The sequence below is a fragment of the Magnolia sinica genome, chromosome 14 (genome assembly GCF_029962835.1).
Source record: "Magnolia sinica isolate HGM2019 chromosome 14, MsV1, whole genome shotgun sequence".
NCBI lineage: Eukaryota > Viridiplantae > Streptophyta > Magnoliopsida > Magnoliales > Magnoliaceae > Magnolia > Magnolia sinica.
In genome coordinates, this window is record NC_080586.1 from 26,925,759 (window position 1) to 26,939,658 (window position 13,900).

The following is a 13,900-nucleotide window of genomic DNA, read 5'->3' on the forward strand; positions in this document are numbered from 1 at the left end:
CTTACATTATGAGTTATTTTTCACTACGACATTAAAATCAATTAATGTTTTCAATGATTTGTTACATTTTTCTATTCCAATAAAAAAAATAGTTAATCATTCCAATACTTTCAGTAAAAATAATATAAGTAACAATATTAAATCAGTTTTGTTGCTCTTTCTTTACCTTTTATACTTAATGATTACCCTTTCCTATTACTTTAAGTTGTGTTTGGTTGCACCAAATATCATGAAATTTTGTTAAAATTTCATTATTAATCAGTCTAATTTGGTGAATATCATGAAATTGGGACAACCATTGTTGTCATGTGTGACTGCATATCCGTATGTAGATCGCACATGTGATCGTGGCACATATGCGAACACATATGTGGCGTATGCGAAAATATGCGATCACATACAACATATGCGATCCCATATTGGCCAATGGTTGGCACAATATTTATTTATTTATTTATTTGTGCGCACAGGAACAACTTTTTGCCTAAAAAAAGGCTTCCAAACCTCCATTTGCAATATTCTCACCTCAAAACTCTCTTACTCTCTTACATTTCTTAATTCCAAGTGGTCTTAATCTCTCTCTCTCTCTCTCTCTCTCTCTCTCTCTCTCACATTTCCTACTTCCAAGTGGTCTTAATATCTCTCTCTCTCTCTCTCTCTCTCTCTTACATTTCCTACTTCCAAGTGGTCTTAATCTCTCTCTCTCTCTCTCTCTCTCTCTCTCTCTCTCTCTCTCTCTTACATTTCCTACTTCCAAGTGGTCTTAATCTCTCTCTCTCTCTCTCTCTCTCTCTCTCTCTCTCTCTCTCTCATACATTCCCTCTCTTGGAAGTTGGAAGATCAAGATTCAAGCATTTATTATTTAATTGAATTTATTTCTCTCAAATGTAATTTAAATACGTAAAATTAGTTATCTGTTAATTGAGGAAAGTTTCCCTTAATTTCTTCTTCTTCTTCTTCTTCTTTTTTTTTTTGAATATTTCCATATTTTTCGATTTTAAAAAAAAATTCAAAAAATAAAAAAAGCAGTTGCATATGCGCATAGGCATATGTGATTGCACATGCGATTTGACAACATTAGGTGCAACCAAGCATAAATTTGATGAAAAATTTGGCAGTAGCGTGTTATTGTTCCTATACTTGCTTTCGCTTATTTTTTGAACCCTTTAGCTGCTACAAACCATTTCAGCTAAGATTGGCGGCTGCAACTAATATGAGATTATGGCCGTCAACGGCCGGGTCTGGGCCAGGCAAAATCAAAATTCTGAACAGGCCCAGCCTAACCAGTACAATTCTGGGCCGAAGCCAACCCTAGGCCTGGCCTAGCGAACCCTACATGAGATTTGTGGCTAAAACTAGAAGTTACATTGTAATAATATCAAGAAAACAAAAGGGACAAACTCATTTCTACACAAGTAATAAATCACAAGATTCTGATTTATAATAAATGAAAACACCACTAATCAAAATAACTCATCTGAAATCCCGGATTCTGTGCATCAATTGAAATTGCCATCAGCTAATGTTTGTAAAATCAGAAAGAAAAAAAATGTAGAGATGTATGAATTTACATGGAGAAGCAAATGGATGGATGTCACTTACCGCTGACTGCATCATGTGAAGTGGGTGGCTGAGAACTTTGGTTGATCCAAAACTGCAACCGCTCATCAGCAATGTCCTCTTCCAACCCATGACTTTTTGCTCTTCTCCAGAAATATGTAAGCCAAGCCTGCAAACGCATAAAACTCAAGAAACTAAGAGGCCTTTTGAATGTGTGGAAATTTTCAATTTATTCATGGCCTGTCTTTAATTAAAGCTAGGAAATCTTGATCCCTGGAAAAAAAATTAAACAAAGTCATGGAATTGATTCTTTTAAAACCCTTAAGCACCATTCCATGATTGTTTTTTTCCTTTCCCATTCCCAAACCATAGCTCCCTTCCCTCCCAGTGCCCTGTTCTCTGTCCCTCCCTCTCAACACCCCTCCTCTCCGAATGCCTTGCTCACCAGATTTCTCGTTGCCAATGCCTTGCTCGCCAAATGTCTCGTTCCCAACGCCTTGCTTGCCAGATTTCTTGTTCCCAATGCCTTGCTCGCCAGATTTCTCGTTTCCAACACTTTGCTCACCAGATTTCTCGTTCCCAACTCCTTGCTCTCCAGAGCTCTCATTAGACTACCTCCCTCTGTTGTCTACTTTTTGTGTTGTGATATATAATTTTGGTTTTCCATGGGTTATATGAGATTGTCCATAGCTTGCAAATGGAAATTCTGAGAGAAATACATCATGGGCCTCGTTCATGGCTCATATATAAAATGTTATTGTTCCTGAACATGTATCAGTTATTAGCTTCTGAACATGTGTAATAGCTCCTAGCATCTCCATTCTCAAGCTTCTGCTATACACTAGGTTGGGCCCCTTTCACAGCCTGTCCAGGGCTATGAACAACTAGTTTGGATTTTGTGTATCTGTTATTATAATAGCTTGGGTTCACAGCCAAGGTTTTAGAAACTTATTTTTGATACTTGGGTTCATGGATCAGTCCATGGTGATCCTGGGGCATGCAGAAGTGTGCAAGGAGTAGGGTGCACGTGGTGTCTATGTTTCATTGATCCAAAAATGTCCAAATTACCAGCAATTTCATAAATGCACATGCCCTAAAAAATTGAAGGAACACCCTTGTATTGTAACTTAAACTTGTAAGGGTGTCCAGATGCCAGAAACGGACTTGACATGTGAGACTCAAGGGCCTCAGGGGACCCCACATGCGAACACATCAAAAAGGCTATATCACAGAAATATACAAAGGATGAGGATTAACATAAGGTGAGCAGCCGCTCACCATATTATCGCCAAGAAATCATAAAAGCCAATCCCAAATAGTTTTGTCAAAACTCCAAGGGTGAAAAGCAGATGGTTAAGATCAAAACATCAGTGTGACTTTCAGGATATGTTCCATATAAAAATGGACCAATGATTTTGACAGTCTAGATTGACGAAATGTGATTAGCATGTGGATCAGTTGCTAAACTTGTAAATTGTGGCATGAACACACAGCAGTCCAGCCCTGGGCAAGTAAGTAATTTCTCTAGAATTGGATGATGAGTAGAGGACTGAAATTTCATTCATCCAATAACTAAAAAATCTGAATACAAACTGGTTCAAATGCTTAATCCGTAGCCTTTTTTTTTTTTGGAGGCTTATTTCTTTAATGTCTTGCTTACAAAGAAAGGTATTTAAGGTAGGCTCCATGGTCTTCTATGATTCTCATAGCAGCAACATATGTTTATTTCCTGACTTAAATTAAAAACATTTCAGAGCAGCACACATTTTGGGTTCTCTAATTCATGGTTAATCGTGCCAATGTCTATGGATTATACGTCATTGAGTAGAAAGAATAAGTAAACTTTTATGAATATACTATGTGACGCAACCAAACCGAGTGAAGAGAATATTGATTTGGATAGGTACCACTTTCTTGAAGATCTGGACATTAAATTTCTTGGTGGATGCAATGAAAAGATTTTTTTAAAAAAAGGTTGTGGATTAGTACAAAAAACCTACTAGCCATTGTACCATTAATTGCAATCAACCCCCGGTTTTCTTCTACCTTAGAAAACACATGCCAATGGGAAAGCATCACATGCTATAGCCCAAGAAAAATATCTTTATTTTTGTTTAATTCTATCATAACTCCTTAGAAAAGAGTCTTTATGCTTATAGATAATCTTTCTTAAAGCAAGAGAAAATCCTACTATGATCCTAACTATCTATTACTTCTAATCCTAATAATCTATTTCACTAAAATATAAAAAAATGACCAAAACACCCTTGAATCCTGTCACAATCCAATAGATTCTATCTAAATTGGCCGCAACTCACTCGAAGGTATTAAAATCATAAGATGTTAGGCTCGTTTGAAAGCTAACTCAGTAGCAAGGTATTCAAAATCAGTCGTAACGGCCGATACGTAATGGTAACGGTCGACACTGTCACGTGATACGGGATAGAAATGGTGACCCTCTAAAATTTGGAATCGAAACGGCCATTACGGGCCACAACGTCTGTTACCCCCCTGCAACGGTCAGACAGTAACAGTAAAACAATGGATTTTTATTTATTTATTTATTATTAAATTTTTTTGTCATTTTAAGTTGCGATTTTTCTCATTTTTGGCCCTTTTCTCTTCCAAATTCTTTCTTAAACTATTCTACTGCAAATTCCGACCACTCTTACCATGAATTTGAGGATCAAAACAAGTTATTTCAAGGATTTTGTTGAATCGAAGCTCTGTGGGCTATTTTCCAGAAAATATTCAAAAATAGGTATTTATACATTTTTTTTAAAAAAAATCTCTGTTGTTATGGTTGAATATGATGCATTATTCAAATTAGAACATAGGAATGTGCATTTTATATATTATGCGACTGATTTTCTTTTCTTTTTTTTCTTTTTAAAAAAATTTTGGACTATTTTCGGCCGATTTTAAAAAAATTAAGAAAAATAATTTTTCTTCCAATCCTTTTCTGTTTTAATGGCTAAATATGATGTGTTAATTATTGTAGAACATATCAATATGTATTTAACAGATTATGCAACTGATTTTATATATATTTTTATTTTTTATTTATTTTTGAACTATTTTCCGCCAATTTTTTAAAATTAGGAAAAATCATATTTTTTTTTCAATATTTTTCTGTTTTAATGGTTGAATATGATATGTTAATCATAGTAAAACATATCAATGTGCATTTAAAATATTATGCAACTGATTTTCTATTTTTTTGTTTTTGTTTTTTTTTTTTTTTTTTTTTAAATTTCAGACTATTTTCGGCCGATTTTAAAAAATTAGGCAAAATCATTTTTTTTTTCAATCTTTTTCTGTTTTAATGGTTGAATATAATGTGCTAATCATAGTAGAACATATAAATGTGAATTTAATATATTACACAACTGCTTTTTTATTTTTATTTTATTTATTTTTGGATTATTTTCAACCAATTTTGAAAATTTAGGAAATATCATTTTTTTTCAATTCTTTTCTGTTTTAATGGTTGAATATGATGTGTTAAGTATAATAGAACATATCAATATGCATTTAACAGATTATGCAGCTGATATATATAAATTTTATTTTTTAATTTTTGGACTATTTCCGGCCGATTTTTAAAAATTAGGAATAATAATTTTTTTCAGTCTTTTTTTATTTTATTTTAATGGTATGATGTGTTAATCATAGTATAACATTTCCATGTGCATTTAACATATTATGCAACTGATTTTCTTCTTTTTTTTAAAAAAAAATTTTCGGATTAGTGACTTTATGTTTATATTTCTTATTTTGGACAGGTTTTGGAGCTTCGAGAGTTTAGAACTTAATTTATTGTTTATTGATTAAATTAAGAAGTTCGAACTTTATTTCATTAATCTATTTACATTAACTTTCAAGATTTAATTAATCCATTCTCATATAAAAACTATATTTAAACTTAGAGAATTGAGTAGACTCTTACATAGGCCATATCTACGGTCGACCTAAGAAAATATCTAAGTCTGGATAACAAGGAAGTGAGGATATTGGATGACAACATTGTCAGAGGGTAGGTGGTAGTAGGCACCAAATGAAGTGCAACTATTGTGATAGATTAATAATTGGTGGAATTACGTGACTCAAACAACATTTGGCACATCAAAAGGGTCAAGTTGTGAGATGTATCAGAGTACTAAAATAGATAATGACCTTAATGCAAGCCAATTTGGATGAGTCAAAGGGGAAACATGCTGCTGTGGAGAAGAAGAAAGATGAGATTCCGGAGGCGGCTTGACAGGAGGTGTTTGGTCCTGAATATATGAGCTTTCATAATGAAGATACTATTGATTGTGACGAAAATTCAGATTGGGAAGTAACTATGGTTAGGAGAGAGAGCTTGCGTTTTGCTTGTGAAGAGGATGAACGTTAGTGCATGTTTGGCACGAGGGGGTCTATACGTGATTGGGGGGGGGGGGTGTGCAGTGGGAGTAAGATTGCAGCTGGGAGTGCGATTACATTTGCAAGTGAGGGTGGGGGTAGGTTTGGTGGATTACAATGTATGTTTAGCAACCAATGGGATACATCTTCACGTGATGCCCCTGTACATATGGAAGAAGTAAATGAGCCCATGAGACCCTCTGTTGATCCAATCCTGTTTAGGAAAGAATCAACCAAACAAAATAAGACAAAATAAATGTGTAGTAAAACTTCCATTGATAAGCTAGGTAGGGCAGCAACAAAGTTATTTATATATGCCAACATACCCCTTAAAGCGGCCAATTCTCTATATTGGCAGCTGGTAATTGATGCAGCAACAAAAGTAGGCGAAGAAATTAAAGCTCCCATGGCTAGGGAGATGGGGAAATAGACAGATGCAGAGTATGCAGATGTGAAAGCATACGTGGCTACCTTTAAGCCCATATGGCAAGACAGAGGATGCACGATCATGTGCGATAGTTGGATTGGCCTAACCAGACGCAACATGATCAACTTCATGGTATACTGCCACTTGGGAACGGTGTACCATAAGTCAATTGATGCCTCAGAAGAAACAAAAAATGCTAATTATATTTTTTTCCTAATAGAAAAAGTGGTGGATGAGATTGAAGATGAGAATGTGGTGCAAATTGTGACAGATAATGAAGCAACATATAAGGCTACAGGACAAAAGTTGATGATAAAGAGACCATATATATTTTAGTCACCATGTGCTGGCCATTGTATTAATCTTATATTGGAAGATATTGGGAATAAGAGGAATGTTAGGGAAATGATCGAAAGGGAAAGACAAGTAACAACATTTATTTACAACCATAATCAAGCAGTTGCAATAATGAAGAAGTTCACGAAGGGAAGAGAGTTGCTGAGGCCTGCGACGACTAGATTTGCAAGAAACTTCATAGCCTTAGAAATTTTCTACCAGCATAGGGGAGAGTTGAGTGAGATATTTGCTTCCCGAGATTGGCTCAACACAAAACATGAGAAGAAGACATCAGGGACAACAAATATTGGAAAAAGGTCCAGAGGATTCTAAAGGCGATGGAGCTACTAATGAGGGTACTCTGTCTTATTGAAACTGATGAAGCACCTACCATGGGCTTCTTCTACGATGCCATGGATAAGTCGAAGTTGACAATTCAACGTGACTGTACGAGCTGAGAGTCTTATTGGAAGATGATTGACAAGAGATGGACAACATAACTCCATCACGATCTTCATGTAATAGGTTACTATCTAAATCCTAGGTACATATATGCTCAATCATTTGTTGCGGATAATGAAGTTCGTATGGGGCTAAAGAATATGATAAAAAAATTAGAGTCTGACTTAGATATAAAACTAAATGCATTGAATAAATTAGATACATTTGCAAATTGCCAGGGTAGCTTTGGAGATGCTCTTGCACAACATGCAGTATCTAGATTGCAACCAGCCGAATGGTGGATTAATTTCAGAGAGATTATGGAGGCTCTCCAAAAAATTGAAGTAAATATTTTAAGCCAGACAACATCTTCTAACTGCGAAAGGAACTGGAGTTGTTTTGCACTTATTCATTCAAAGAATAGGAATAGATTGCAAACTAGAACGTTGGATAGACTTGTCTTCATGTACTACAACACGAGGCTAAGAATGCAGTGACATCATAGGAGCATTACAGGCATCGTACTGTCCAATAAACTTGAACAATATTTATGATGAGGACGACCTACTTTTACCTTGGTTGGAAGCAAGGGAAAAATAGAATGAAGAGGATAGTGAAGAATTATAAGTTAATGACCCAATAATACGCATGACGCAGCAAGAGAGTTGTGTAGTTGTGTTGGATCCACAAAGAGGGGCAAAGTTCATGCAAAGTCCGGCTTGACGGAAGAGTACGAGCAGTAGGCAATAGCAGTCGTGAGACCGAGCCGGATGATCGTGATGGTGGTGGTGATGACGCACCTGATGTTGATCCCACTTCTAGTGTTGCTCAGCACACCATACAATCGTCTACAGATCGCGAGGTCAATGAACATCGACAGGGTACATGAGGTCGGACTTATGAGTGTACTGAGTCATGATACAACCAACAGGAGGAGGCTAGGTCTAGTGGTGCACTGGGATGTCCAGAACATCAACAAGCCCATGGTCTTGGGCATTATGATGGATATTCTTATGGCCAATAGGATTATAGTTATACGGAGACTATTCCGTCACATTCATATTAGAGTAGTCCTCCTGATCCATGTCCATATGATTATAGATATCTAGATCCAAATCCAAGTTACTTATCACAGACACATTCTCAATCTTAAGATTCTCAACAGCTTGAGTACGGGCAACGGTACGACTATTCAATGGGCACTGGTGGATACCCTTAGGGTCAGAGTCATTGCCTAGTCAGGAACAGTCATCATCTAGTTTCGTTGACTTGGTCTTTCCCTCCAGCACTGGATATTATAGATATGCATCACCTATTCTACAATTGCAACCTGATGATGACGATGACGTGGAGGTCGAACAAGCACAACAAAGCATATTTTCATTTTGGTGGTGACTCGGGAATTTTATTAGGGTAAGTATATATTTTTATAAACATTACTTACATTTAAGGTAAGTATTGTTATATACCCATTACTCATACACACACTTGATATTGCAGAACTTGTACTTAAAATAACTCCCCTGAAAACCAATCAAGTAATCCTTAATCAAGTCGCAAGGGAGTATATCAGACACTAATTTTTTTTAAAAAAATATATCTTGACTTGAGGATGACAGGACAAGAATCATAAGATAGGAGAAGTATCTGACATGTTGAAGACTTTAAATAGAATGAACATTGTAATTTGTGCAAGTCCTCAGGTATGTAATATAGAATAAATTATGAAAAATAATAACAAATACTTACACGTGAGATATTTTGATATTACATTAATTCTAATATATCTATCATTGATATTAGATAGTTACAAAATTAAATTTATGAGTTTTGCAGTCAATTCCAGGTTGTTAGGTTCATAAATTCATCAGACAGCCCGATACAACTTTATCACCAAAGAGTGGACCGTTACGCCACCATAAACATGTTCAAAACTATAAATGAATGCATATTTGGAATATTTAGAATTTTTCGGATTTAATGGATATTTTCCAGATTTTTTTGACAAAAATTTTGACTGTTATATGGGGTGTATAGACTATTACGGCCCCGTATCGACTAATATGGGCCGTAACCGTATTAGTAACGGTGGGGACTGTTACGCCCACCATTACCGAAATGGTACACCTTGATCAGTAGGCTTCCAAATGCAGCCAATTTCATGTCATTCAGGCATCATTTGATACCCGAAAAGTGGCCTATCTTATATGTGACAAAATAATAATGGAAAACTAGTAAAACCAAATTCTAACTCTAACAAATAGACGACTACTCATGTTGGGACCACTGATCTTTCAACCTAGATGGTTGGATGCTTTGGATCCTCCTTAATCATGACCCTTGGATGGGCTTGATCTTTGATCAGCCAGTTTATGTGGCCTGGATGCCTCGCTCCTTGTGGCTTTAGAAGGAAAAAAAAAAAAAACTCATCCTCAAATTTTAATGGTGTTGATGGTGAAGACCTACATGTTGACTTGGCATTGCTTGCATGGGCTAGTGTCGTAGATCACGCCTCTTTTTTCTTTCACTTCTTTGTGGTTCCCACGTCTTGGGTGTCGACATTTGCTTCGTTTGGAATATAGGATTTGTAGACTTTGGTGCTTAGAACATTGATCTTGGTTTCATTTGTTGTTGTAGATTTGTTTGTAGTCGTTGGTCTCTTCTTTGTCAGTACTTGCCTTTGACCTATTTCCTTCAATCATCGTTGAGACATGATCAAAGCTTCCATGAAAACTTTGAGATTCATCATGGAATTCACCAAAAGCATAGAGTGACTCAACCTTTGGCCAAGTCGACACTTGAATCGTCCATCAACCGACTTCTATTTATTTATCTATTAGCTCCTCTTTTGTTTCAATTGATGTTTCAATTGATCCTTCATCCAATTCTTCTGTAGATCCATCAATATGGTTATTTGTAGATCCATTGATCAATCCAATCCTTAGGTTCCACCACTTGGTTTGCCTCCTTCTGTTCGTTTGCCGGTTCTCTCTTTTCCTTTTCTGAAGATTTGGAAGATGACCAAAGCTCTTTAGAAGTCAGCTTCATCATGATTTTTGTTCCACACTTCACGAATAATATGTAATTCTTTTCTCATCATGGATGATCTTTTGATGTTGTATCCATGGTTTTCCAAGTACTAGCTGACAAAGGTCCATGGCATTGACTATACACCATACGTCTTCTGAACAATTTTTTGGGAATGAATTAGTTAAAAGGGATGATCGTCATACATGGGCAAATATCCCAATCACAACAATTTCATAATTGCTCTCTTTGATACAAGGTTTCCATGACTATTCCCAGTGATAATCATTTAAATGACATTTCCATCAACCACTAAACACTTCACTTGCTGGGGGTTTTAATAAGCACCGAACCCACAACATCCAACTCTTCTATAATTTGTTGGAGCGCCTTCATCATAACACTTGATTTTCTAAAATTGGGTTTGGGTGATAATAAAGGGCTGATTTAGATTTAGGGTTAAAATTGGGTTTCTAATCTGAGAAAATTTTAGCGAAGGTGGGAATTTAGGCTAGGAACTTAGGGATTTTGACAAATTGGGTGTTTAGGTTGATTGAAAATTGAAAATTTTGCAAAATTGGGTTTTTAGGGTTAGAAATTTGGAAAATTGCGATGTTGGGTTGGGAAATTTGGGGACATTATGAAAATTAGGGTTTGGGAATGGGGAAATTCTGAGGTTTTGCCAAATTAGGGTTTTGAGTAAAGGAAATTTAGAAAATCTATAAATCTAGGGACAAAGAATTAGGGAATTTTGGGTATTGGGAACATTTTAGGGTTTGGTGATGGGAAAAATTAGGTAAAAGAAAGGAAAAGAAAAGGGATTAGGAAAATTGGCAAAAAAAAAAAGAAGGAAAAGAAAAACAAATTCTAAGGAATGCAACTTGCTCTGACACCAAAACTGATGCAAGTCCAAACAAAGAAAGTGAATATCAATTTTGATGCATACCTTTAAATTTCTTCATGGATGCAACCAAGAGATAAAAATAAGGGTTGTGTATCAATATCCAACAACCCACTAGCTGATGTGCCAATAGTCGCAACCAACCCCTACTATTCTTCTATGTGGGCAACACATACCAAAAGGAAAGCATTACATGCTATATAGCCCAAGAAAAACATCTTTTCTTATTCCATCATAACTCCTTAGAAAAGAGTCTTTACAAGTATAAATAATCTTTTTTAAAGCAAAAGAAAACCCTAATATGATTCTTACTATGTATTACACCTAATTCTAACCATCTATCTCACTAAAATATTAAAAATGACCAAAATACCCTTGAATCCTATCACAACCCAATAGGCCCTATGTAAATTGGCCGTAACTCACCAAATAGTATTAGAAGCAAGATTTTAGGCCTGTTTAAAGCTAACTCAATGGGCTTTCAAATGAGACCAATTTCATGTCATTCAGACATCTTTTGATACCAGAAAAAGTGGCCCACCAAATACATGATGAAATAATAAAGGAAAACCAGTACAACCCAACTCTAACAACTAAGTGGATGATGGCCAACATTGGGATCAGTGGTCTTTCATCAGATCATTCTAGATGCTTGTAGTTGCTCAAACCTTCAATCTGGGCAGTTGGATGGTCTGTATCCTCCTTGATCACAACCCTTGAATGAGTCCGGTCTTTGATGGACCAGCCTGAATGCATCACTCTGGCTCAGAGAGAAATCTACTTTATAAATCAAGACAATAGATGGTGGCGAGAAATATATTGACAAGTAGTAAAATTTAATGTCGTTGACTAGAAATTTTCTGATAGTGTGATATAGAATCCACTTCCTTTTAAGAAAGAAAGAAATAAAATAGAATTAAGACCACTTCTAGGTGTACTACACCGTGGTTGTCATCTCTTCTCACCCATAACCAATATAGTTGGTGAGAAATGGGAACCCAGATTCTTATCTCATTTCTCAACTATGATTTTGCATGTCCAATCAGCCTTGGGAACCACATGTTCAAACACGCCTGCCAATACAACATTGTGGCCAGAAACAATTAAAAGTTCAGGAAATCAAGAATATCCAATGGAAGTTTCATCGTACCTGCTTGAAGTGTACATCTTCAGATTCCTCCTGGCTCAATTCTGAAAGAAAATGTTGTTTTAAGTCCACTTCAGATATTTAAATAGAAAACAAACTATATTCCTAAAGGGAGACAAATCCAGAAGTTTAAAAGAAAAAAAAGAAAGAAAGAAAAAAAGAAACGCAATATATGCAATCAAACCAAACTGCTACAAGTAAAAGACCAAGCCCGTTAATTCTTATAAAGGCTTGCAGGGACATCTTAGTCTTTTCCTGTGAAGACTTTGTACCACATTTATCAACTACATGATGACATTCTAGGCAATGTTCAATCCAAGATAGCCTAATAGATCAATTTACCAAATGCTTCTAGAAGATTCTGACCCTCAATTGCTAGCTTTGAAAGCTCCGCATCTACATGATACAAGGGCTTATCAGTCACCAAATAGAACTTTAATATATGTTACAAAAACATCATTAGCATCTAAAGCAGACATCCATGACCCGGATGTTAATAACTAAATACAGGGATAAACAGTGAAAACAAATTGCTTTATCTCCTGGGTACCAGTAATCTGATAAAAATTGTCTCATCACCATCATCTAAGCCTCATCCCAACAAATTGAGCTTGGTATGATGAGAATTGTCTAGACTTCCTAAAACTATTTGGCTATGGTTTGATGAATAAATACTATCTTTAGTTACCAATTCAGTTATTCCAATTACTAGTAACCAGAGGCAATTCTTACTGTTACTCATAAATAACAGAAATCATATTTCAACGAACAATAGCAAATGGCTGCACTATCAGCATGCAGCTCCTCATGAGCTTGAAAAGGTCCCAGTGAGGAGGTCATATACGAGTACTGTAGACTTTAATTGGTTGCATTAACAAGTTACATAGCATGTGGTTGTACCACCAAATCAGATTAGCAGGGCTTCCCAAGCGAATTTATGCACTTGGGGTTGGGGTGGCATGGAAAATGTAACCTGCATTAAGCAAGTTAGTATTAAGCTTTTTTCCCAACCCAAAATGTGGTTGAGATGAGTAATGCTCTCCTGAGAACCAGTTCTCACGGGATTTTCATGAGAACTTTTGACACATGATGTGGGCACAAAATCTGGACGGTCAACTAGATGAGTCACCTCATGGAACCCCCAGGGCTAACTTTTTGGTCTGATCCAAAAATCCGGTGGGCCATAGCAAAGTGAGAGGCAAATCAAGGGCCTGGGGGTTTCCACTTTGCTATGGCCCACCAGATTTTTGGATCAGGCCAAAAAGTTAGCCCATGGAATTTCATGAGGTGACTCATCTAGTGGAGAATCTGTTCTCTCGTGAAGTTCCCATGAGAATCTGTTCCCAGGAGAGCATTTTTGTGAGATAACAAACATAAGGTCTAATTCTCATCTCATTTTTGTGAGATAACAAACATAAGGTCTAATTCTCATCTCAATCACAATTTAGCATTCGTGCATCATGTCAAACATGGATGCTCCAAATGCCCAAACATATCTTTATACACTTGTCCATATACAGATCGGTCAACCTGTTTATTAGTGCCATTTATCTATCTTCCCAAATACTATTTTGGTAATCTCTCTTAGATGTTTCCGACCTTTGTTTCATCCAGGGCAGTCATCTCTTTCTCAACAACGTCTTCTAGGTTCTCCACT

The 13,900-nt window shown here is 36.2% G+C and overlaps 1 protein-coding gene across 2 annotated transcripts in view; it reads right to left on the reverse strand.

Annotated features, from left to right (window-relative positions):
* Window positions 1-13,900, reverse strand: part of LOC131225152 (coiled-coil domain-containing protein SCD2-like) — a 121,315-nt gene that overhangs the window by 1,986 nt on the left and 105,429 nt on the right. For both annotated transcript variants that reach the window (XM_058220608.1, XM_058220607.1), the window contains 3 exons: window positions 12,586-12,639; window positions 12,247-12,287; window positions 1,603-1,729 (listed from right to left, as the gene is read on the reverse strand). In XM_058220608.1, coding sequence (XP_058076591.1) covers window positions 1,603-1,729; window positions 12,247-12,287; window positions 12,586-12,639 — 222 coding nt within the window. The remainder of the gene's footprint in view (window positions 1-1,602; window positions 1,730-12,246; window positions 12,288-12,585; window positions 12,640-13,900) is intronic.